At 46.2% G+C, this 26707-nt stretch overlaps 1 protein-coding gene across 1 annotated transcript in view; it reads right to left on the bottom strand.

The window, feature by feature from the left end:
• Positions 1 to 26707, bottom strand: part of LOC142833419 (uncharacterized) — a 183842-nt gene that overhangs the window by 72683 nt on the left and 84452 nt on the right. The window contains exons 17-27 of the mRNA XM_075944805.1: positions 25716 to 25916; positions 24791 to 24909; positions 23241 to 23469; positions 20062 to 20264; positions 17340 to 17495; positions 15042 to 15135; positions 14112 to 14249; positions 6869 to 7023; positions 5790 to 5901; positions 4293 to 4342; positions 3753 to 3929 (exon numbers count right to left, since the gene is read on the bottom strand). Of these exons, the coding sequence (XP_075800920.1) occupies positions 3753 to 3929; positions 4293 to 4342; positions 5790 to 5901; positions 6869 to 7023; positions 14112 to 14249; positions 15042 to 15135; positions 17340 to 17495; positions 20062 to 20264; positions 23241 to 23469; positions 24791 to 24909; positions 25716 to 25916 (1634 nt within the window). The remainder of the gene's footprint in view (positions 1 to 3752; positions 3930 to 4292; positions 4343 to 5789; positions 5902 to 6868; positions 7024 to 14111; positions 14250 to 15041; positions 15136 to 17339; positions 17496 to 20061; positions 20265 to 23240; positions 23470 to 24790; positions 24910 to 25715; positions 25917 to 26707) is intronic.

The raw sequence follows: 26707 nt of genomic DNA, 5'->3' as shown, positions 1-26707 counted from the left end.
TCTTTTTAACGGTAAATCCTATGGGCCTGGTCATAGATCAGTTGGTGGTGTGCCCTTGGAAGGGACTGTTGGCTTCCAGTGTCTCTCTGTCTTCCTGACTTTTAAAATTATTTTTCAGAGGTGGGGTGATGTTGAGATAGCATCTTGTAGCCCAGTCTGGTGTTAAATTTTCTGTGTAGCCAAGGTTGACATTGAACTCCTGATCCCTGTGCCTCCGCCTTCCAGGCCCATCACCAAGCCTAGCTATGCTTTCCTGATATTTAACGTGATTTCTTTCTTCTACACTCATTTCCACGATGATGAAACTAAGAAAATGTCTTTTCCAGAATCAGCTGATGCTGGCGTTCTGCCCATAGACTTCCAAAGCTGAGCTAAAATAGACCGTCTCATTAAAATATAAGGTTAACTTGCTCCTGACGCTACTGCCCCATGTCTACAGTTCACAGAACCATAGTCCTTCATAGTCTTAGGAAGCACTTTCCCTAAACTCCAACATAAGACAGAAGTTCTTCTACATTCGTACAAATGAGAGTATTAAAAGACATATCAGGGGCTGGAGTATGATTCAGTGGCTGAGAGGCCTTGCTGCTCTTTTGGAGGGTCTGGGTTTAGTTCCCAGTACCAACATGGTGGTTTACAAGCAACCGGACTCCTGTTTCAGGGGAATCATCCCCCCTTCTGATCTCTGTGGGTGCCTGCACTCAGGAGGTGTCACTCATGAGATGTGCTTACATACATGCAGGCACACACATATATACATAAAATAAAAATAAAGATCATTTAAAAGAGCAAGGCATTCATATTACAGGGCATAGGAAGCAGGAGAGGAGGGCGGTGGAGAAACAGCCGAGCTGCACCGGGCACTGCCTGGGCGGTCCTCACTTTGATCACTTTCTAGTTCAAGACTCTGTCCTGAAGTCATCACACTTAACTGAGCATCTCCTTGGCATTAGGCTCTCAATTTAGAAGCCACATCCCTTGTTCTTTAGGGAAGCCATCATCCAGGAGACACCTGTGCTGGTTTTGGTTTCAGCATAAGTAAGACAATACCAAAGGGAACAGAGCAAGGCCACAAGCCACACAGGTTCCCCCCCCCCCCACACACACACCTTCGCCTTCGCATTGCTTACTGCAGAGTAAACACATCAAAAACTGGCTGCACTATACATTTCACCCTAAATATAAATGTAGTGAATTCACAAATAGGCTTCTGGAAAGAATTTTAAAAGTTTGATGCCAAGCGTAGATTGCCTAGTGGGTAGAAAACCGATCAAACAAAGAGGCCTTAAAGGGTTGGTCTGGGCTGCTTCTCATGAGAAATAAATGTATTGGAACCCCTCTGAGCAGTAGATGTCCCGCAAACGCTTCCACAAAAGAGTTCTACAGAGGTATCTTCACCCATCTCCTCTCTGAAATGCGTCCTTCTAAGTCTACTCCAGGAAAGTGCTGGCTGACTTGAAAACTAAGAACTCTGGTTTTACCCACCACCAGAGCACCTTGTAAACACCAAGGCAAGATGGGCCCCGTCAGCCAGTCAAGGGATGAAGGACCTCAACTCCTTCATTCTTGGGCCTTCACTGCCTATTCCATTTCCTTGGTGAACTCCACTTTCCCATTACTTGTTTTTATTCCTCTCTGCAGTCCTGGGGTAGAGCTAAACATCCCTCTGCTGGGGTCTCGCCACGTGGCTGTGGCTTACCAGCAAGGTTCCAGGCTGTGGTTTACCGGCAAGGTTCCGGTGGGCTCCAGCAGAGGCATCTGTCTCCTAAGGGCAGCTATATGACTTCTCCCTGACTCTTTCTACTCTCTCTCTATCTCTTTCAGTCTGGCTTTACTCTGTTAAGTCACTGGCCAAAAGCAGCTTCTTTATTAACTAATGGCAATAAAACATATTCACAGCATACATCACCCCTCCTCTGTTCCTTCGTGATCTTTGAGAACTAACTCTAACACGTTGTCTCAGGACTTAGATGATCATTGAGCTTTCCTCTGGAGACAATGAACTGTTCACCTTTGTATGCCTAGCAAGGTACAAACTGCCTGGGACTAAGCAAGGCCTGGCCAAATGATGGCTGCTGTGCATACATGTAAGGGGACACCACAGCCAGCCCTACGCTGGTGACACTGTGTTATTGCCTGTCCAGAAATAAACTGCTCTATCCCAGTCAGCAGAGCGCTCAAACCTGAGCAATAACTTAAACGGTTCTCCTGTGGTGGCTAAAGCAACTTAATATGGAGCCAGGCATCCCTCAAGAGCTGTTGACCTTTAGCTCTGGAATGCCTGGGGGATCCTAGTGGCCTGCAGGTGAGATAAGGATAGGATAATGGGCTGGGAGGCAGGGACAGCTGCCTTTGCATCTGTAAAATCTGCTTGTTGCTATGGGAAAGGGATGAAATGGTCTTTCTTTTTTCTTCTTCTATATATGGGGAAATAAGGAAACAACTGAGGGAAATAAAATGCTTCTGCCCAGCTGTGGATTGCATAGATCGCTGTAATATACACTTTCCTGATGTCCCCCTTAAAAGCCCTCTTTAACCCCCTTCCACACAGCATGCTGCTGGGATCTAAGGTTGCCACCCTCCTGATAGCAGTAAGAATAAACTCATCAATCTAGATTTGAGTCTGAGTCTTTGTTCTTTCCCAGTGAATTCGAATGCCACAACACATGCACGGATGAACGAATGGACGCGTGGTCTGAAACCTGGCATTTTCCAAAGCCTTTCAACTGTCTCTCTGTGGTCATATTTTCAATATTATTGCTGCTCAAACTCCATACTACACAGGAAACGAGTAAGGGGTGAGGCAAGCCCCTTGGACCCTGTGTAACCTCTTCTCCACAATCAAGGCAGTGTGGGCAGTGACCGCACAGGTACACCTGCACCTCCATCCGGGAGGGTAGTCCTGGGTAGACTGGGTTAAGAACACTTGGAAATCTACACAGCATGGAAGCAGGTCTTGTCTTTTCAGCCTCTCTCAGCCACAGTGCTGGGTAATAATAATTTTCTTCAAATATTCCTTCTCCACTGAGTGGACTGTTGGAAGCCAGGACAGCTAAAAGCCAAGCTCCCCTGTTTGCGTAATTGTTTTAGACATTAGCTTGTGGAAAGGGGCTGTGACTGGTGAGAATCTCTGGCCTTCCCAAGAGAACACAAAACCTCATTGACTGAAAACCGCAGTCACACACACCATAAACAAAGGACGCCTTCAGAGACAAAGAGGCTCTCATTCTTGGAGCGCTGATGTTTTCTTCTGACTGTTCAATCCAGAAAGTCAAAATCAAGGGCAGTAAAGCCAGAAGGTTAGCTTTGAGCTACTATAACAAGTACCTAAAACAATCTACATATAACGAGAAAATGTTAATGTGCTGTTTGGGCCAGATGTTTTAGCTGAGGCTGTGTGTTGTGGTGATAGCACTCAAGAGAACAATGTTGCTCACTTTGTGGCTGAAAAGTGGAGGAAGGAAAAGGGAGGAGGAAGGGATGGTGATGAAGAAGCATCCAGCACCACTAGATCCCCTTCAGCATCACCAGATCCCCTTCAAGGACACACCTGCAAGGACCTAAATGTCTCCCTCCAGATTCCCACCTCTGAGAAGCTCCACTGTTTCCTAATAGTGAGCATCTCTACCTAGCAACTCTTGATCCCCGGATCTTGGTGGACACTGTAGCACTAAGAGTTTCTGTACCTAATGCTCTCTTGGGAGAGGGTGGGCCTAGGTAGGAGAACAACAAGCTTTAACAGCCTGGCATACCTGGGATCAGCCTTGAATTCCCCATTGGAGTCCTTCAAGCTCTTCTTATCATTGGGTTTTCCCACCATGAAGAAGGTGTCCCTGATGGTAGGAAAGTCGTCCAGCAGAACTCTTAGGCTATTGCAGTATGCCATGATCTGACCCCGAAATGCATAGTGAGACATGCGGTGGCTCAACCTGGAGGCCAGAGGGAGAGACGGTGTCCTGAAGAAGAATCCAAGATCTCCTACCTCTCATAGAAGTTCCAGAAGCTACTTCCTGGAGGAACTTTTCAAAGAGAATAGAACATTCTCTGTTGAGAAGACATTGCCACCTGGGTTAGGTTGGCATGTCTGGAGGCGGAAACACGAACCTCTTCAAAGTACCCCCTTCCTTACTTCTGATGCCCCCCGCGTGTGAGTCTCTCTTAGTTCTATCCAAGCAGTATGGCCGTGGTTTATTTACAAACTATGGTGTGGGTTTCTAGATAACACTGCTGCTGGCAAGGGTACCAGTCAGAGAAACCAGAATCTATATATTATTCATATAGACTCTACTTACTTTTGGCAATATTCAACTATTAGTTCTCTCTTGACTTTTTCGATGTCATCCTGTCAATAAAAGAAAAAATATAAAGATACATATCTACCTACCTACCTACCTACCTACATACATACATACATACATACAGTAAACCAGCACTCAAATGATTGCATGATCAAGTTCAAATGGCAATGCTCAATAGCCACGAAGCTGAGGCTTTCTTTCTGAGGGTAAATGCTTTGGGAGACTTGCGTGGGTCTCTTCTATCTGCTCCCATCTTGCTGAGCGTTCCAACAATGCGAGACCCTCGACACTTTCTATCTGAGCCATTTCTCAGAGTTGTGTTTGCCGAGAGCAACCCTCAGGTCCGAGGTAGGGTCCCTCTCTAGGAAAAAGGGCGGTTTGCTATTAGAGAGGTGCCCCACCCAGCTTTGTGGTTTCGGACAGAAACCCGCTGGGTGCTTGGTGGCTCTTCCACTCTGTCTCTGTGGGACTTGGGTAAGGGGCGTTGACACAACATGACCCTCATGTGCCTGCTCTGCTGTGAGGTGTCAGTGCTGTCTGTGACCACAGCTGCACACTTCAGCCAGCATCCATGGGATGGTGAGAGACCAACTTGTTCACTTGTCAGAAGGCCAAAATCCTGCAGCCAGCAAACCTGCTCTAATATCACCTGAGTTCTTTCTGGTTTGGTAGGCACTGGGTAACCCTGGAGCTCTGTCACAGTCAATATTTTATGAGAATTGTTTATTTGGGGCAGAAAGGCATCAGTTGTCCCCAAAATAAACAAGTCTTAAAAAAATAGTGGATGCCTTTGCTTCCGCTGTCACCCATCAGGACAGGAAACGTCTGCCAGCCCCTTCATTTCATCTGCATGCCTGCGTTAAGCTGTCTTCCCTTACCTGTCATGGGGAGGGACAAAGCCTTTCTCTTCCATTTCGTTTCCTTCCAGATGACTGTGTACTATCAAAAACTTAACGAATAATAAAACACTATTAACAAAATAGGGCGTTTAAATGATTAAAGGTTTAAGTTTTGTAATACTTTCTAAATGATCTGACTAATATTTGAAAAAAACTTAAATAGGAACACATCAGTAGCTTCTCATAAACAAAGGTGACAGGTGAGCACCTACCTACCTTGCCCAAGTCACCTACCCCTGCAGGTCACTCAAAAGTAGCAAAAGTTCCAGAACAGGTACTCGATCAGACTAGTCCCTTTAGAAAGAAATTAGACCAAAACATGGCTTTGGGAAAACATGCATTCCTTAAAACGTGATTGTGGGTTGTGTGAGAAGATCTTGTCCTGACTGGGTTCCATGGGCAGTTTGTGTTCGATAGTTTTATCCACATGGTTTAACCTAACAGATGCCAAATTCAGAATGTTTATTTGCTCATATATATGTGTGTATATGTTGTATACACACACACACACACACACACACACACACACACACACACACACACACAAACAATCAGCGAGAGCTCCAGCAAGCCCTCCTCCTCTTACACTCACAGGGTTCTCCATCTGGTCAGCTGTCGTCTGTTTTCTGCACAGGAAGGTGTTCAGCATGGTGTCCCGCAAACCCACCTTTTCTAGCTGAATAGACACGAAGGCCTCTGGAGCCCTGACAAATGAGGAAAGAGGGCCGAGCTGAGGGAGGCGGCCGACAGGCACGTGGCTCTCATAACTCATGTGTTGGGCACTGCGGCAGGAAGACAGGCTGTTCACTCCCACAGTTGCCACCTTCTTGAGTGTTTTTGAGGACTCACCTGCCATTGCGCTCCTTTGAAGATGCCACTGTGCCTGAAGCCTGCGTCAGTGGTCCCTCCCCAGACATCATAGCCTGGGCAGAGTGCCCTGTTGATGGTGGCCATTGAGATACCAGAAGGGAAGAGTCCTCTCAACCAGACACTGATCTTAAATCTTCCACCCACCCTGGGAATGTGCTCTGAAGACACTTGACCTCTGGCCGTGCGTCCCATTAGCAGAAACTCTAATAAAAGTTGTTTTGCCTGCCATCACTTTTCATTCCCCGTTTGCCCATTAAATTAGAGTGCCCTTGGTACCCAACAAAACAGCCAAAGTGGCCATGATTATTAGAGACTATGTCTATAGCCTTCTCCATCATGATGGGGAGAGATCAAGGCAGAGTAGAGTGTCCTTAGTGGTAGACATACCTCTGTGGACACCATGATTCTCAGAACTCACCCTCCCATTTTTTGTTGTTTGTTTTGTTTTGTTTTGTTTTTTATTTGAACAACAGTAAAACCTTTGTTAGAATAGTGAAAGCAGTTCTGTGGTTTCAGTCTTACGTGGTTGCAGAAGTCTGGAGCAGACTGTTTACCGCCCTGTTTGTGAAGGAGAGTATGAGAAAGTCTACAGAGAAATAGGCAGGAGGGAGAGAAGGGAAGAGACATTGAAGAGAGGAGAGGAAAGAGGAAGAGAGCAGGAGAGAGCTAAAATCAGGATGAGCTGACCCTCCGTCGTAGACTGGTCTGTATCTGAAGGAGTGTTCATACAGCATCTTCACATGAGATCTTACAAGCACACAGCTCACACAAGTCACTCTATCCTCCCACTAGACGCAGTACCTTCTGGTAGTCTTAAATCCTTCTGAAGAATGAGTAAGGGTGTCCGGAGCTTTTGGAGTTGGGGCTAGTCGCATACACTCTATGCCACTGGCAGTCCTGGATTCCCTTCTGGTTGGACTTCTTCTGCCATGATGCCTCAGAGCCAAACTTGCTCCCTAAACAGTTTGAAACCCAAGTGAGTTCAGTGTGTCAGATACAGAGGCCCTGGAGGGGACTACAGCAACTCCACAGGTCTGTGATGGCAGGAAAAGACTAGAAACACAAGAGGGAAGTGGGAGGGGAGGGGAAGGAGGGAAGGCGGCATCAGTTTGCACCCTAAAGGGGTAAGGTACAAAACAGGGGTCTTTCCAGAACGTGAGACTATGTCAAATTCTCAGAAAACTTCTTCACCCAACGAAGGAGTTACGTGGAATTCTGTGTGTAAGCCGGCCTCTAAAGAACTGCTTACGGACCACATGGATCTGTAAGATGGATTACACAGATCTGCTAATGGATCCCACTGTTATAAGATCTGGAAAATTCCCTCAGGAATATCTGGGTTCGATACGTCTCCTTTGGCACTGATAGTGAAGGGAAATGGGAATGGGGAAGAACAGGAGAGCACCGACGGAGTGCTGGGGAGGAAAAATGGAAAATCACTATCTTCTACTATTCCGGCACAATGCCTTATGGGGAATGCTGGGTAGAAGTCTTTTATGTTTAATTAACTACTAACTGAAAGGTTAAATCTTCCAAAGGAAGGTCATTCTTCAATGACATAACCAAGGAGTCGTCATATTGAAATTATGACAGGAGGGTGAGGCCAAAGGGAAGAAAAATTCAGAGATGAAAAAAATCTAAAGCTTCCAACTTCATTTTCCTCCCTGGACACCCCTGGGGCATCCTGGTGTCCAGGAAATGGAAGTCTACTGGTTCAGAAGAGGGGTCCTCTTGCCAGGCCATGACACAGTGGGAAGAAAGAGAACACAAGTTCTGAGTTCCACGGGGGGGCTGATGCTCACCTTCAGGTCTTTTCTATTTCCTTAGTCTAGCTAGAACCTGGTTTCTTTACCCTGGACAAAGCCAGCCCATGGTGGGGTGGCAGGGGTGAGGTGGGGGGATTCCTTTAGCCTGTGTTTCCATGATATGACTTCCTGCCACCTGGGACCTCAGAAGCTGCTGAATCCAGCGCCCACGCCCTCATCCATCTTCTGGACCTGCAGCTGTGACCGTGCCCAACTTTGATTTCTATGCCCAACTACTTCCACAGTCCTCGCAAAGAAGTCCACATGGCTTTTCACCCCTTAATCCCCCTATACTCTTAAATTGCTTCCTCGGGTCTAATCTAATTGTTGTTGTTGATTGTATGAGACAGCCTCAGGTAGCTCCTGCCTTCTTGACTTTGGTCCTGTGGTTTTTTCTCTAGTGAACAGAACTCCTGGGTCAGCAGGGAGACTGTGAACATCAAACATCTTCATTTCTAACCTGTACCCATCTACTTTGCCCCCCATCTCTGCATTTAGAGCTATAAAATTTGGCTCTCTTTTTTTCAAAACAGTAATTTTCCTTATTGAGGAATAGTTGACATATTATAAAGACAACTTTAAAGTATATGGTTAGGAAAGTTCTGACACATTTTTTTATGTACTCAACCATGACATCATTGCCACCATTTTAACTTACAACCCGCACACCCATTCTTCTCTCCATACTCCCCTTTCTCCACTACTCCTCTGTTTTTGGCAATTCTAGGCTAGAATGGATTGCCTAGAATTTTACATATTCCTGCAGAATGTGGTCCTTTTTTCTGGCTTCATCCATATTGCTGTAGTGTCAATATTTATGTCTTTGTGCTGCTGTGTACTGTACCATTATATGTGATGTGGGATGTCTCTCCGTATGCTGTAAATATGCTTTATTACTATTGGTTAATAAAGAAGCTGATTTGGCCAATAGCTAGGTAGAAAAGAGCCGGACAGGAAATCCAAACAGAGATATAGGGAGAAAAAGGGTGGAGTCAGGGAGATGCCAGCAGCTGCCAGGGAAGCAAGATGATGTGAGGTAACAAGTCATGAGCTCTGTGGTAAATATAGAATAATAAAAATGAGTAAGTTTAAGGTGTAAGAGCTAGTTAATAATAAGCCTGAGCTAATAGGCCAAAGAGTTTGTAATTAATATTAAGCCTCAGAGTGGTTGTTCAGGAGCTGTCAGGCAGGAGAGAAACCTCCAGTTACATATTGACGTGCCCAAATATGTTTATGTGATTCATTCCTGTTCTTGAATACAACTGTTATGGACATTCACATACAGATTTTGGTACGGCCATGGGCTTTCATTTCTCTTGATTAAATACCTAGGTGTTGAGTGTACTTGTTTAACCTTTTAAGAAATTGCTAAATTATTTTTCCAGGTGGTTTGACCATTTTACATCTAATCAGCAGCATACAAAGGTTTTAGATCACCAACCTGCTCACCACACAGAGGTGGTCAGTCTTTTACATTTTAACCATTCTAACAGGTATAGGCTATTTCTCAATTAGGTTTTAACTCACTTTTTCTAGTGGCTGCTGGTGTTGAGCATCTTTTCACTGCTCATTCACCAGGCTGTCCTGTTGGTGCTCACTACTTCTTGAACTAAACTTCTCCATTAGCATCAGTGGCAGGATACACTTGTTCTGTCTCACTTCCTCTTTCGGCCTCACTCAATCTCTTGATTATGCTATCCGACCCTTTCCTGTTCCACAGTCGGAAAAGATTTATAAATGCATTTGCACACACATTTTATGAAGAAGCAATCATAAAATTTACTTTAGCAGAGTTCAAAGGGGACTAGATGTTTTCCGGAAGACAATGGGAAAAGAGTGTGCAAAGGTTCCTCCATCTTGTATTCTACTGAGGCCATTTCAGGTTTAACTAGACTTTGATCTCCCCAATGGAGAATCTCACAAAAATCACCCAACTCTATTCTAGGAACCTGAGGCCAAGATGCCTCATGTAACTTATTTATCTTATGTTAAACAAACAGCCTACCTGCGCACACCTCCCCTGCAGCTAACTGCTTATCTTATCTTCTGTTAAACAGCTTGCCTGCGCAGACCTCTCCCTGCAGCTGTTGAGGTAGATAACAGGAAGTGATTTTTGCTTTTAAAAGCCCCCCTGGAGTTACACGTGGGTCTCTAAATAACTGGGTGTAGTCCCAGCCGTCTGGAATAAAGACTTTCAGTGGGCTATACACTGTCTAAGTGGTCATCTCTGGTGGGCTCCCTGTAACAATAATAGCTGAGTTGAAACATGGAGCATGAGCAACTTCCTCTAGACAAAAAAAAAAGTGTGAGGTATAGTAAGGACAAAATGTTCTGGGGAAACATGAGCAGAGGCATAGAGACCTACAGAGTGCACAAAGTGTTTAGGACTCTTGAGATAGAGTTTAGAAGAAAGGCAGGAGAATGAGAGAGACCCAACTGAGGCTACTGGGTCTTGTTCTTTGGGCCACTGAGTCACTCAGGATTTAGTCACTTCGGCGTAATTGCTCTGGGCCTTGTGTGTGGACGCTCACAGCAGCACGGCTCCTAATAGCCTAAAGGAACGGCAATTCATTGACGAGTGGCTAGATGAAATGCAGTGGACTTTGTCTCCACACGACAGAGTATTACCCGGCAATAAAAAGGAGTGACGTGTAATAGATGCTGTTGCACAGACGGACTTCGAAAACATCATGCTGAGTGAAAAAAAAGCCAAACACAAAAGGCCACACATATGAAACACTGACGTGAACAGTAAGTCCAGAGGCAGGAAGTACTTTAGTGGTTTCCAGGGACCGAGGGGAGGGGGTTTGGGAGTGGTCACACAGGTACAGGCTTTCTTTAGAAAATGATACGGTATTTTTAAATGGAAACTGGTGATAACAGCTGCATGGTCCTATGAATAGGCTAAAAAACATTGAATCAGGCACTTTTTGAAACTTTTATTTTTTTGCTTATGTGTATATGAACCTGTGTTTGTTGTGAGTGTCTGCCCACGTGTGTGTGTGTGTGTGTGTGTGTGTGTGTGTGTGTGTGTGTGTGTGTGTCTGAGGAGGCCGTGTGTGTGTGTGTGTGTGTATGTGTATTTGAGGAGGCCGTGTGTGTGAAGTGCATGTGTGAAGTGCATGTGTGCGTGTATGTGTGTGTATCTGAGGAGGCCGTGTGTGTGTGTGTGTGTGTGTGTGTGTGTGTATCTAAGGAGCCCACTTGTAGGGTGGTGTCTGAGGAGAGCACAGCAATCAGAGGCTTGAGAACTGGAGCTGCAGGCAGTTGTGAGCAGAGAGGTATGGCTCTGGGAACAGAACTCACGTCCTCTGGAAGAGCAGCAAGTTCTCTTTACTGCTAGGGCAATCTGTCCAGTCCCCGAATTAGCCACTTCAAAGGAGTAATTTTATGTTCTATTACACCTCTACCACAAAAACAAACAGACAACCCCCAACACACACACACACACACACACACACACACACACACACACACACACACACAAAATCCTCAAAACTCTGAGAGAAAGGGGCATATACAGAGTGGTGGTTTTGTGGGAAAAAAAAGAATCAGGACCCAGCAAGATGACCCAGAGGGTAGAGGCACTTGCCATCAAGCCTGAGACCTGAGTTCCATCCAGAGCCCACATGGTAGGGGGAGAGAGCTGACTCCTACCAGATCTTCTCTGATCTCTACACTGTCATGGCAGTGTGTTCACTGGCCCCTCCGCCACTAGCTACAGTGTTAAAAAGAAAGAAAGAAACAAACAACAACAACAAACAATAAAAAGGATCAAATGTGTCAGCCTGTATTTTCCAGAAGAATCATAGGAAGAATAAACAAGAAAACAATGGGATACTCTATCTACAGCAGGAAAGGTTGAGAGCTGGTACATTTTGTCCAGATGAGTCTAGCCAGTCAGTACTTTAGCATAATCTACCAGGGAAACATCAGCTGGTTACCACTCACAAACAGCAAAGAAGCTAAGGGTAGCAGGAAGTAAGGAAGGTAAGGAAATGGCATATCATAGACACACATTTTCCTGTTGCTTGGGGATCTTGACTCAACCCCCGCAAGGCCTTGTTACCGCCTAAGCAGCTGGAATAACCCTGAGGCCCTCGAGCCTTGCAACAGGCCCCTGAGAGCAAGCTGGTGTCCTCACCTTCCACCCCAATCTTCCTCCGGCCTTTCATCTGCTCCTTGCTCCCAGAGGCGGGCCAAAGAATCTGGAATTTCCTTCTGCAGAGGTCAAAGAAACCCTAGTCTTAAATACCCTGATCGGCCTTTTAAGAGTAGATGTCACCCTTTTGCAGAAGTGACTCAGGCCCCAGGCCCTCAGGAAAGGGGTACTGAAGAATCTGGATGGACAGGCCTTGTGGGGTCTTTTGGTGGCTGCGTAGGCAAGGGGTTAGACGTAACGTTACCAGACCCAGCAGCTATGCCTTGGTCACCAGGTATCTGGGTTGGGGTTACCAGACCCAGCAACTATGCCTTGGTCACCAGGTATCTGGGTTGGGGTTACCAGACCCAGCAGCTATGCCTTGGTCACCAGGTATCTGGGTTGGGGTTACCAGACCCAGCAGCTATGCCTTGGTCACCAGGTATCTGGGTTGGGGTTACCAGACCCAGCAGCTATGCCTTGGTCACCAGGTATCTGGGTTGGGGTTACCAGCCCCAGCTGCTGTGTCTTGGTTACCAGGTCTCTGGGTTGGGGTTACCAGCCCCAGCTGCTGTGTCTTGGTCACCAGATCTCTGGGTTAAATGAGACTTAGACCCTCAGGCTCTAGATAACAGCTGTGTCTCAGGGGGGTCAGGAAGCCTTTTGCTGGTGAAGTATCCTTGAAGCAACACTGAAAGTTCTTCCCATTAGATCAGAAACTCAGGCTCCAGGAAACTTTCTAAGCTCCCGCATGTGTATTGGTGTAGGTTTTGTATCATCAAAGGACCTCGGCTTCACCAGAAGATTTTGGGATTGTGAGTTTGGTGTCCCCTTTCTGCAAGAACTTTTCAAGCAGAGGTTGAAAGAAATACGGTAAAAGAGAGGTGAGGTCTGCCTTGATTTGTGGGGGATGAGGGGGTGGGTGTCACTTTACCTCATAAATATCCTGACCCCCAGCAATAAAAGTTACAACACAGGCCCCAACGGGCTTCTAAACCCTCTTTCACCCGCCACCACACTGCCCGTCTCACTTTTCAGTTGAGCCCAATCTAATCTCTCTCTAGGAGGAGTTGCCCTCTGCTTTGTTCTGCTCAATAAACTTCTGCTTAAACTATCGCTGTCCCTTGGCTGAATCCTGAGGAGACCAGATCTGAGGAGAACTCTCCCCTAGTCAGCTTCTCACCTAATTCCTTCCAAGAGGATGACGTTGTTTCTGTCTAGTTGCTTTTCCACATTCTTGTCCAAGCCCCTGGGTAGGTCACATGACCAATCTGGCCCATGCAATAAGTCTTTCCAAAGGGCAAAGGATGGAAAACCTCAGAACAGCTGGACAGTCAGAGGCCTGCATGAAAGGGTGACCCTTCCACACGCCACAAAGATGGCACACCCAACCCTATGGGGACAATAGCCCTTGGACCCAGAACCCTTCCACATTCCAGGAGGATGGTGCACCCAACGCCATGGGGACAACAGCTCCTGATTCAGCACCCTTCAGGCTTTGCCTCGGGGGGGGGGGGTCTGTCTTTCACCTGGTTGTCTGTTTATATCCTTCTGAGCAGACTTTGTCATAAACTGTAGTGTGCTTCCCTCCATTCTCTGAGAACCCTAGCAACTTGCGGAAGGAGTCCCAGGAACCCCAATTTGCAGTCAGCCAATCAGAAGTTCCAGAGACCCAGACTTGTGCCTGGGTCTGAGAAGGGAGCAGTGTTGGTGCTTGGTGCTGAAGCCCTTTAACCTCCGGGATCTGCAGCCACCCGCGGGTGCGGTGCGCGGTGTCATCACTGAAGGGGTTATGAGCAGTCCCAGGTGGCCCTTGTACAGAATTTACAGCTCGCTTGCTGTCGGGGAGAAGTGCGCATGGCTTTTGAAGCCACAGGCGTAGTCTGTGTTTGAAGTGTGCAGTATGAGAAACTGCATCTGTTTTCCCGGCTCAGATCAGAAAGGGATGGTGATAGAGGGCGGAGAGGGAGGGAGATGAGATGGAGAAGGAGAGAGAAAAGAGAAAGGAAAATGGGAGGGAAGGACAGGGAAATGGGGCGCTGGCCTTAGCTGTTGGCAGGGGCAGCATGTCTCTGGCTTCTACATCCTATAGGCTGACCTTGTTATCAACAGGACTGTCTACTGCAGGGATGTCATAGAAGAACACCTGTTGAATGGCCACCATCAAAGCATTCTTCTGAACACTTTGGCAGGCAAGGGTCACTTGCATATTTTCCACTCCCGAATGGAGCAAGAGCTACAGGAAGAGAATACGAACATGTTAGAGATTGCTCCCAGAGGGAGAAGCTGATGGTGGGACTCATGGCTCCCTTAAACAGCCAAAACACCCAGGACTAGAACTGAGGGGTACACTGGGCTTCCTGTTACTCAGTTGTAGGACTGTGCCTGCTCTTTCCTGGGCAGCGGAACACGCCAGGCCGGCGGCCTCCAGGTCTGGACTGCTGGGTAGCTGGTGGACACCAGGCAGTTCCCCTGTGGTCAGGGGAGCGGTCTGATAAACCATGGGGGACTCTGAAGCTGGCTCTCAAAAGCCCGGATTAGATTGAAGTCACCAAGAAAAATATCCACAAAAAAAAAAAAAAAGAGCAAAGGTATTTAAGGCAGCAGTGAAGAATAGCACCAGGCTTTAAAAGATAAGATGAAAGCTCCAATAACAAGTGCTTACTCTAAAAGCTTCCTCTTCATCTCTAACAGAAGTTATATGTGGGCTGCAGTCCTCATGGCTCAAGCCAGGCCAGCACAAGGCCAGCATTATTAATAATAAAGGAAAGATTTTCTTTTGTTTGGATCGGGCTCTCATGTAGCCCAGGCTGACCTCAAATTTAAACTTGCTGTGTAGCTGAGAGTGGCCTTGAACCCCAATCCTCCTGACTCCATCCCCTCACACCCAGCCCCAGTGCTGGGATTACAGGTGTGTGCCATGATGTCAGGTAAGGCTTGGAGAACAGGAGAATATATAGCTTTGCTTTGTTTTAGCTTCTTTTTCAAATTTTAGCATCTTTTCTAAGGACATACACAAATCGTTTACCTTGAGGATGGCGTCTTGTGTATAGCAGCTGAACTTGCCAATTTGGTTGTCACCCAGCTCAGCGATGGCTAAGTTGAGGTGAGCGGGGGAGTACCTGGAAAGAGACAGGTGGAGCTGGCCTGTTCTGACACACCTTTCAGGATAGGCCTATCTGATAGCACAGGATGGCAGCTGGCCAGATCCAGGATGTCAACGGTAGCAGCAAGTTGGACTTGGTCATGGTGACCACTCCATACTATGATACGTTATCTTTTCTTCATCACCCCCTTTCCTTCTTACTTTCTTGACCACACCTGTTCAGGACCCCCCCCACGAACCCCTTCTTTTGTTAAATTGAATCTACTTCTTGCCCTCTTGTGGCTCCAGCAGCCATCCAACCCGTTCTCTAGACAGTGTTCTGGCCTTGGGGCACAGCCCTTTGTAAAAAGATGTGACTTTCCGGCAAGTAACTTAGTATTGATCAGTCTTTGTTTTCTCATCTAGGATGGGACTGTTAGCTACTGTAGTATCAGGGCAACTGTGAAGTTGGTATGCACGCATGTGCTTTGTGAAGGGTGAGTCACCGTATCATGTTGCCTGCATGCTACTCTTACTTTGTCACTCCCGAGTGACAACTTTAGGAAACAGATATACGTAAAAGTAAGTCAAGCTGCAAGCTCTCCAAATGTATGAATCGCTCCTTCCAGAAGGCTCTTCTTCCCTTGAAGCAAGCCTGGACATTCCTGGGAGGTCCAGTCACTACTTGCCCAGATCACAGGGCCGCAGAAAGTTTGGGCCAATAGGTAGACTCTAGCCATTGTCCCCCCAGAAGTATATAAAGGCCATCTCTGGAAGAACCAAGTACAGCGTGGCTCCACAGTGGCAGTTGGAGGCTGACCTCACGTGCTTTCCTTTCAATGCTGGTCTTGTTTTAGCCCATGAGGTGAAACAGAGCAAGAGAAAATTTCCCTCAAAGAATTTGGCAAAGTCAAATAATAGAGACATCTTCAATTGTCAGAAACAAACAAGGGGTAGGTAGGTTGAGGAGGAGAAGGGAGTAGAGGAGGAGGAAGAAAAAAAGAAGGAATAGGAGGAGAAGGAAGAGGAGAAAGAGGAAGGATGGGAAAGAGAGGAAGGAAGACAGAGGTTGCTATTGCTATCTTTCCAGTAGAAGTCAAGAATGCTGCTAAGTAACCTGAGGCACACGTGGGGCAGTAGCCTTGCTTCATCCAGTAAAGAGGATTGCAACCCTAATTTTCAGGGGGTAAGAAACCAACATAGCTTCCTATCATGCTAACCTCTTTCATTCCAGCCCATGCTCTGAGGAGTCTGCTAACCTAACAACACATCTGAGTCAAATTTTGAGCAGTGATCTATATTAGCAAAGATTTTTATTTTCCTCTGTGGGGCAGAGCCAGTGCCAGGAATCTCCAGGGGCAGAGCTGGGGCCCTGGGAGAAAGGACAGACAGACTCTAGAAAGAAGTGGGGGGAAGGGGAAGCTGGTCCTCCAATGAAGAGGAAGGAGAGGCTCCTAACTACAGCTGAGCAGATAATGTCTGTCACTGAGAAGACATTTGCACTCTTTGGGATTGGTTTCCAAGGAAGGAAACTAAAATGTCTGCCTGTGAGCTCTGTGCCCTTTGGTACAGATGAAGAAATGGAGCTGACTTCTTCCTTGTCAGGGAAAGTGAGAAGGGAGGCCGGTCCTCACGCCCTTTGGTCACCTGAGAAACCAGGAAGCTATGGTTTTTTCTGCAGTCTCTGACCTGGTTCTCCCAGGTCTCCATGGTTTCATGTGTTTCTCTTTATTTTCTTTTTCAATTTTCGTGTGTGTGTGGCTATACATATGTGTATGCAAGTTTGCATGGATATGGGTACGTGTATGGGGATGACTGCTCGCACATGTAGAGGCCCAAAGCTGATGTCAGCGACTATCTCCATCACCTCTCCGCCTTACTCAGTAAGGCAAGGCTTCTCAGTCAAATCCAGAGCTCACGGATACGGCTAGCCAGCGTGCTCTGGGGAGCACCTGTCTCTGCCTTCCACCTTCTGAGGCTGGAATTACTGGTGGGCCACCATGCCCATGAGGTATTCCCACGGGTTCTGGGGATCCGAACTCTGGTCTTCCCAACCTGATTCTGTGGTTTTTAAATCCAGTTATACCTTTGATTGAAATGTCGCTTTTCCCCCTTTTTAAGAAAGAAAGGGCATGGTGGCAGATTACATCCAAGGAAGAGAATTTTAAAACGCATCCCCATGTGCGTGACTCACTGGGTTACCCTGCACCATGACAACACTCTCATCTTTGGGATGCTCACCTGTCCACTCGACTGCTGTCCTCCAGCAAAGACGTCATAAAGACAGGAGGGGGAGGGTCCATTTTGTCCTTCTGTGATGCAAACTCAAAGTGAACAGGCCTCAGGTACAAATGGAATTCTTCAAAACCCATCTCCTGTGCCAACTCCTTATACAGCCTTAAGGGGGCGGGGTAGGGGCAAGGGTACATTTGTTAGTTTTTTTTTTTTTCTGAAAGACAACTAAGTCATGAGGAAGCGAACACACAAGATTAAGCAGGAACACAAAATCAGTCCAAGGCAAGCCCAGCATTATGGGAAGCAAACGACCCAGGACCATCTTGTGCAGCACTTCCTACTAGGTCAGGCAGACAATGGAAGAGTTGAGGCAGGGGATGTGCTTGGGTACCACCTCAACTCTTACTTCCCGTGGAGTGACTGTTCTGCTTGGGACCCCCATGAGGTCACTGATATTCCCTCAGAGCAATGTTCACTGCCTCTTCTCCCCTCCAGAGCCCTCAGCCCCTTCCTGGAGAGCACCCCTATTTCCTCTCCTGCACTGGCCATGCTTCTGCCCCATGACCATTCTTCCTGGGCTTCACTGACTTCTCTTAAGTTCAGATGTGGCCTGGGGTTCTAGCCCTGGTCCTCTCCTCATGCACTACATCCAGTCCCTAAAACCATTTCCTCATGTGAGACCCGGTGACCTTCAGCCCTGTCCCAAATCACCTCTGACTTCATCCAGATGTCCCTCTATCAGCTCAGCCTTAAACATCTATGATTCTCTCCCTTTCTCCCAATACTTTCGGTTTAAGCCAGTTCTCGCCCTGAATCAGTGTGCTAGGGCTGTCGCAATATATCACAGGCACACATCAAATGCCTGGCGTGTTAAACACAGAAATCCACTGTCTCTCAGCTCAGAGATCAAGATGTAGACAAATTGGTTCCTTTTAGGGTTCTGAAGGGGAGAGCTGCCCATTCCTCATTACCTAGTTATAGATGGTGTCTTCTCCCCACCTTTGTCTGTGTGGTCCGTGTTGAAGTTACTCTTAGGAATTCAACAGTCTACTGGATGAGGATCCAACTCAATACCTCCAGTTCAACTGGCTATCTCTTAAACAGACTCTTCCACTTAAGGTAGTAGCTCATGATCACATGAGTTTTAGAGGGACCCAGTTCTATTCACAGCCTCATCTCCCCTGCTGCTTTCCTGATCCACTTAGAAAGAATAAATTATTCCCTTTGCTGTGCTCCCAAAGTGCCTTTTCAAATTAGAAGAGTATCATTATTATAATATATCATGGGTAACTTTTACATTACTAGCCCCTGAGAGGCTCACAAATTGTAGAGAGTGGTGTCCCAGAGGCAGTAAGTTTGACTAGTAGCTCAGTTTCTGTTTCTATTACTACTTTCTAATGTGGTGATCTGGGGCTAATTACTTCATTATTCTAACTCTCTACTTCCTTGCTAATGAAGTGTTCTCATCTCTCTCATAGATGAGAGTCTAAGAGTTTAAGGAAATAATACGCAGAGTCCCATAAAGACGTGATCAAGCAGTTCTTACGGTGGCTGGTGGATAGCTGGGCTGTCTGTGCCTGCAGGACTTCCCATGGGAATAGGAATAGCACCATGTGTATTGGAAACAAACCCTCTAGTTCCTTACAGTCTCCGTCTTTGAGAAGGTCTTAGCACTGTCTCCTACTAAAACCTGAAATGGCACCTTTCCTGTCTGACCTGCTGAGCCCCCAGCCCTCTCCAGACCCAGAAGTGAAGAAGTAGGCCAGTTATTGTGGAAGTGGGTCCTTATGACACAGGGCATCACACCTGATTCCCCTCCTCTCTGTCCTCTGATGGAGGTGGGTCTTGTATCTTATCTGTTGCTTTCATTGGTTAACTAATAAAGAAAACTGCTTGGCCTGATAGGACAGAAAATTAGGTAGGCAGAGTAGACAGAACAGAATGCTGGGACAAAGAAGCTGAGTCAGGCAGTCACCATGATTCTCCCACTCCAGACAGACGCAGGTTAAGATCTTCCCTGGTAAGCCACCTCGTGGGCTACACAGATTATTAGAAATGGGTTAGATCAATATGTAAGAGCTAGTCAATAAGAGGCTAGAACTAATGGGCAAAGCAGTGTTTAAATGAATACAGTTTCCGTGTAATTATTTCGGGTATAAAGCTAGCCGTGCGGGCGGCCGGGTGCCAGGAATGTGGCCCGCTGCTCCATATCTTCAACAGTCCTCCCCTGCTGTTTCTCTCCCCACTCCACCTACAATCATACACAAGAGCATGCTCTATTGTCCGTCTGTCTTCTGTCTCGGGCTGATGCAGATGTGGACCTTGGTCTTATCAATATCCAGAACTATCAGACACGGATCGTTGTTCTTTATAAAAGATCCAGTCTCAGGTAGTCCGTTACACAAGCACAGACTACAGTACCAGGTCATGGGATATCCCGGTAAACAACTTGGCAGAGATTTTGTGTTGGAAATCTGACAAACCAGTATTAAACATCCAAGCACAAGGACATGCACTGACTGGGAAGACCATGTGGGTACCCAATGGGAGACTCCTACCCTTTAAATGGACAGAGAGGCTCATATGGAGCCTGAGAGGAGAGGATGGAACAAGGTGTCCATTTCAGTCTGGTTGCTCTAGGGAGCAAACGGCAAGGCTTGAGACGGTGAGCCCTAGACCCCCATATTTCATCCCCAAGTCCTTCCATGTAGTGCCTGTCCCCACTCACCGAGCCAAGGATGCGCTCTCCACAGTCATTTCTATCAGTCGGTGGCGGAGGGTCAGGAGTTCCAGAAGTTTTGAAAATGTCTCCAGGAGCAGTGTGTGAAAATCTTGGCCTTGTCTCTGTCCTTTGTCCGTCGCAGACCTGAGCGCAAGCAGGCCCACCTCCTCCATGAGGAAGGGATCACCCATCACTTTAGCTGAAAAAAGCTGAAAGCAAACCGAGGAATTTGGAAACCCAAAAAGAGAAACTTCACTTGTACTAGAAGGAAAAAATACTGTCAGTGGCACACTCTGGAGGTATCACTTCCTGGGCCATCTACCAGACACCAATAAATAACCACTTCTTAATAGGGATGCCCAGGGGGGTATGGAAACTAAATACACACAGAAGTATTTTTTCATTAGGGTGGTAAATGTTGTTTTTATAGATGTTTTTGCTTAAACACGAAAAATGGGAGGGGAAACTAAATAGAAATAAAAGTCACTAATTTAAAAAATATATGTAAAAATTGGAAATATGGTTCAGTGGTTAAAATACTAGCTGCTCTTCCAGAGAACCTGGGTTTGAGTCCCAGCACCCACATGGCAGCTCAGAACTACTTGGAACTCCAGACCGAGGAGATCCAATGCCTTCTTTGGCTTCCACAGGCACCATATATAGGCATGTGGTACACAGACATACGCATGCAGAAGAAAGATCCATACACAGAAAATAAAAAAAATTAAAAAATGTTTTGGTGGCCAACAATATTTTTCCTCTGTTTGTTTATTTACTTATTTGTTTGTTTATTCTTCTCTCATATATTACATCCCAGTTCCAGTTTTTCCTCCCCCCACTGCTCCCAGTCCTGGAAATATACAATTTCTATAAGCCTCTTTAATTGCAGTTTCAAAATATCCAAGCACTTTCACACATATGAACTCATTTTCATTTCCACCAGCTCCCCAAGGAAGCATCAAAGGTACTATTATTCTTCAGCAATGAGAAATCTAAAGCAACCTTTAAACCTTGTGTGTGCTGGAGGGGTGGGACATTGGGAATTAGACCTAGGGCCTCATACTAGGTAAGCGCTCCACTATTTTTATTTCTATTTTGGAACAGATATCATTAAGTTGCCTGGGCTGGCCTCGAGCTTAGAGTCCTCCTGCTTCAGCCTCCAGAGTAGATGAGACTGTGAGCCTGAACTAAGCCTGGCCCGTGATCTGCAAACTTTACAAGGTCACTCTGTAGTAACTTTAGCATCCCAGTCCCGTGTCCTATAGCGTCACAGGACCCCAACCTGCCTCGCTTTGCTCCCTCACTCCCAGGTGGCCCTATGCGGTCTGGGGACACTCAAGTGACCTTTAATGCCCTCTGCCTTAGTGACCTTCTAGGCTCTCACACCTCCATTGTCCTCTAATGTGCCCTTTTCTGGAAGGACCCTTAATCTCCTTTTCTGGTTTACGCTGCAGGCTGTGCCATCTTCCTTTACTATATAACTAGCAAAGGACTTGTCCACAGGAGATGTGGTTTCCAGGCTCTTCAAGTCTTCGGAGGGCAGTATTGCATTCGTTTCCTAACCTAATATAAAAGGTTACCTTAAATGGTATTTCGAGGCTCAATTGTGACTCTATTTTTTAAAAAAATAATTAAAATTGTGACATCAGCAAGAGACTAGATGAGTACCCCAGACAGGCACTGTAATTTATAAGAGTTTTTTTAAATCAAATATTAAATATGGTACTACAAGACACTGTAAGAATATTAAATAGAAGTAAGACAAAAGGCTCATAACTTCAAGAAAATTCCAACTCTTGCCTCACACCTCACTCCATGTACACTAATTCCAGTGAGCAGTAAAAAAGTCAAATATTCAAAAATTAAATCAAGCCCATAAGATTGAGATAAACTGAGACAAACGAAACATTTGAAGGGTGGTTTTCTTTCTACGTTTAGGAGGAAAGACAAAATCACAATGCAAATGGCCAATAGATTCAACTATGCAAAAGTAAGTGTTTTTGTTTAAAAAAGACAAATGGGGAAACGTTTGCAGAAAATAAGATAGAGAACAGCTAAAGGCCTGTTTAATTAAAGCTTGTATAAGTGGGTAGAAGCGAAACTATTTTCTCAGTTAAGTGAACCAAAAAGAATCCCCCCCAAAAAACCCCAATTATAGCTGGTGACCAAATGCATTCAAAACAATCTCAACAAGGGCTGGAAAGAGGTCTGAGAAGCTAAGCACTTACTGCTCTTACAGAGGACGTGGGTTTGCAACACCCTTGTCAGGCAGCTCACAGCCACCTCTAGGTCCAGTTCAGGGGCACTGAGGCCCTCTTCTGGCCTCTGTAAGCATCTGCATCCACATAGTGCACATAAATTCACATAGGTACACACACAAATAAAATATATAAGAATACAGAGAGAACACACACACAGTCTCAGTAAGTAGCAAGGAAGTGAAATCAAGCCCATTATGTGAGCAGATGTCTCCATTATATCACAAGTGGCTGTAGAACAAGATCAGTTCAGAAGCCCCAGCTCAGCATTCAAAGCTTAAATCCAAAGCAGAAAAAGAAAAGGATTGAAAATACAAGTACAGACAGGACCTAAGTCATCAGGCACTACTTTAGGGGACCCAGCATCCTCTTCTGGCCTCCAGAGGAATTGGGTCCTCTGGAGGAGCAGGAAGTGCTCCTAACTCCTGAGCCATCTTTCCAGTCTTAAAATAAATTTTAAGTGACAATCAATTTTAACTTTATTAAAATAATATAAAAGCATAGAGAACTGTAGCCGATGAAGAAAGAACTCATTTTAATTTGAAGCTCTTCATAGGCTGGCCCTGGTAGTGCAGTCATTAGCCTGACACACTGACCATTATACCTCTCCAGTGTACCTGCAACTCTCCCCAATACACGAACACACTGTGTATCATTGCAAAGCCCATGAGAAAGGAGAAAATATTTTTCACATACCTATGCAAGCCTCCATTTAATTTTAATTATACTGACATCCTTAAATACTAGCTAGAAGTTTTGTCTCAAAAAAAATCACATAAAAATATTGGCAAGGTTTGTGACTGTGTTCTTTCTCTGGCCAAATAGAGGGGGGAAAGCTCCAAACAGCAAAACAGAGCTAAACAGAAACATCTGGAAGGAAAAGTTCTCTTTGCCAAGTACCCAACTCTCTTGGCAGAAAACACCCACATCTTTCTGGAGTTGTGCACTGTACCAGGCCTCGGGCCTGGCCAGGGTGAGCCACAGGTCCAGGGCGAGCTGCAAGACGCGTTGTTCCAGCTGGGTAAGCCCACTGGGTGATGCAGGCTTGTGGGCGTGGCGAGCCTCACGCAACAGGTGCTCCAGGGCTTTAGGGATGAGCCCAACCAGACCCAGGGAAGGGTGGAACTCCAACAGATGGACATTTTCTGAGGCTGGGCTTGAAGAAGAGAAGAAATGACTTAATTTTTCACAACAAAGAATAGAGCTATCTTTCGGGGGAAGATATCTGACTTTTTATCTTTAAAGAGCGATAACACAGCCCCTATAGGTCCAGGGCCTTCTAAAGACGGGGGAACTAATTGACCAGATAATGCAGCGTGCTTCTTGTTTTACCATGGGCCCTGGAAAGTGGAAAGAAACTGATGTATTTTCCTTTCCTTTCCCCAAATGTTAATGAGCAAAGTCAAGTTTTAAGTTCTCTATACGCAGCTGGACTCCTCTGCATGCATTATAAGGATATTGTCTTTTAGAATACATGAGGACAAAAATCAAAAAAACACTTGTTTGAGGATTATGCTTTTGGAAATAAAGGATACAGAACAAGTCAACGGTCTTCCTACTTTAAAGTTGAAGAGCACAGCTATTTCCAGCTGAGTCTGTGCAAACGAGCTTCTCTTACGCCTAGCTCTTAAAGCATATTGCTCAAAACCTGGAAAGAAGCCTCGATCAAGCAAATCACAGCGGGTTTGGAGACTCGGACAGCTTTTTAGCATTCATTTTAACCTTAGCCCGCTCTGCCAAAACCCATTTCCTGAACAGCAGATCCCTTCCATAGCAAAATGTACACACAGCTGGTGGCGAGCTTGCCATGGTGGAGACATCAGGGCCATGAGGGGTCTGTGGGGGAAAGGCAGGGTGTGGGCTGGACCTCTTTCTTAAGAAGGTAGAATCTTAGCTGTCAGCTCTTAGAGTACACTGCCTGTAGCCTACTGTGAGGTCTCTTCCACAAAAGCTGTCTTTAATGTGCACTTGTGGGAGCTCAGGCCACGCCTGTGCTCACATTTGTATCCTCAACTGTATGTGCCCGGTGCCAAGAGAAGCAAGACGGTTACTCCCCACCATGGGGAGGCAACGGGGAGATTTTGATCTCAGGCTATCCCGCTCTACTTGGGGTCCGTCACCCCACCATTCCCTCTAACTTAAAGGCAGGAGGGAATGGGAGAAGGAGGTAATCACATTGAGGAAGGGGAAAAATGTGTACCCACTCAGGGTGGTCTCCGGAAATAGAATACTGCTCTCTGAGAGGTGATGTCCAGAGGTTCATCTGAGACAACTCTCTGTGAGAGGAAAGAAATTCCTTCCAGAGAAACTTAAAACACACACAGGCTTCGGATACAGACACATGAGCACAACTCACCGGCTCCCGCTACCACAGACCTTTGAGTGGTCCTTTCACGCTTACTACTTTGATTCAAGGCTGCGTCCTTAAGGGATCTAGAAGAGATTAAACTGAAATGCCTAAGGCAACAACAACTTACCAGCTGCTGTTGATGGAAACAAACTGTTTGTGAATTACGTTCAGGGGAAGTCCGAATGTCTTGAGAGCGGGCTGATCCCCTCGCCAGAGCGTCCGGACATATTCCCGCTGCTGCTCTAGCTACAGAGAATAAACATTCCCAGGATGGACCTGAGCCATGAGCCAGAACCAGAGGATAAACCCCCCTCTACCTCGGTCGCTTTGCTAGTTCTCGCCCAGACATGGTTTTGAAGACTTGTTTACAATGGAACATTCTGGTCTCTCAGTCAAGGGCCAGCCAAGGAAAGGAAAGTCAACCAATTTGAAAAAGCAAAAGAAAGCTGTATCCAGTGGCGTCCTTCAATCCCAGTACCTGGGAGGCAGACACAGGTGGATCTGAACTACAGAGAGGTTCAGACCAGCCAGGATACAGAGTAGAAGTCTATCTCAAAAAATAAAATAAAATATAAAAAAACAAAAGCCAGGTATGGTGGTGCATATCTATAGCCACAGTTCTGAGGTAGGCTAAGGTAGGATTGCCAGTTCGAGGCACACCTAGGCTATTGTGTAAGACCTTGTCTCAGAAACTGAAACCAAAGCAAACAAACAAAACTAGCCAAACAAAAATCATCTCTACATGGGAAAAAAACCCCACAGTTTTATACACCAGTATCTTGGAAAGATGCATCTTTTATTGACGATAACTCTATGATCTCATAAGAGACAATGTCCTCAATTCCTTGTGGGTCATTAATGGCCATTGAGGTTTAGGAACCTCCCTTGAAGGCCTCAGTTATGCTTGGAATTTAGAAGTGCGAATGAGTATACAAATAGACATTCTGCCCAGAAAACCCCGATTCTGGACCTGCAGTGAAAGAAAGCTACTTTGATGCCTGGCTTATGTCTCCCATGGTCTTCTCAGACGGAGCCATTGGAGAGCTACTCACCTGATGGTTGAGGATGCCCCTCACTAGCTGCTGGTGAAGCCTCAGGCAGGTACAGTCATCTTGGTAGGCCTTAGTGAAATACGAGCAGCTGGGATCAAACTTGGGGCGTCGGTGCATAATGTCGGTCATAGCTTGTGCCAAAGCGAAGCGCTGTTCGGTGTCCAGTGTGTGCTGGTAGGCTTCAAAGTAACTATCTAGAAGCTGAAAATAAGTTTATGGTCAGGGAACAACAGCTCTGGTGCCAGCAGAGAAGATGGGAAGTTCCACTCTGGCTTCTGACAAGTCCTGGGCCGAAAAGAGATGCCCAAACCTCTGGGTGGTTAGTGGTTCGGGTACGGGCAGATACAGTAAGAGCTGGTTCAGGCAGCAAACCCACAGAGTAAAGAGGGCAAGAGCTGGAGCCTGTGCTGTGGAACCAGAGCTAGACTTGAGTTTGACCGTTCCTTTTGTTCTGTCTTCCCCTGCTTTTTACAAACAAAAGGAACGCTATGTCGTTGATAGCATTGCTCTCCAATAATCGCTATCCAGTAAGACTACGCCCCCAAAGTTTGCCATTCCTAGAGCCCTACCCTCTTTCAGTAGCCTGGTTACCACTTCCACAATGTATGACTCTTGCTAGGATAGTACACAGGCCCCTAGGTCTACCTGCACCTTTTATTATTTTTTAATACTATTATCAGGTGAAAGCATTATATGATGTATCTTCTTTTTAGTTTTGAACTGACGATACACCAAAGTACAGATCCTGCTGTGGGAACGCCTTCAGCCAATAGCCCCTTTAAGATACTGACCCCACCATTTGGGTGTGGCCTCATGTACTATAAATGCAGACAAAAAGCGTGTGGGCCTCTTGGCTGCTGGAATCGATCGAGTTCCGTGATCACACAGAGGACTGCATATCACTGCTTTTTCTGTGCGTCTACCCCTCAGTAAAGAAATCTTGCTTATACTCCATTCTGGGCTGGTGTGGGACAGTTATCATGAATTGCAAT

The sequence above is a fragment of the Microtus pennsylvanicus genome, chromosome 1 (assembly GCF_037038515.1).
Source record: "Microtus pennsylvanicus isolate mMicPen1 chromosome 1, mMicPen1.hap1, whole genome shotgun sequence".
NCBI lineage: Eukaryota > Metazoa > Chordata > Mammalia > Rodentia > Cricetidae > Microtus > Microtus pennsylvanicus.
This window is presented reverse-complemented; position numbering and strand designations above follow the sequence as displayed.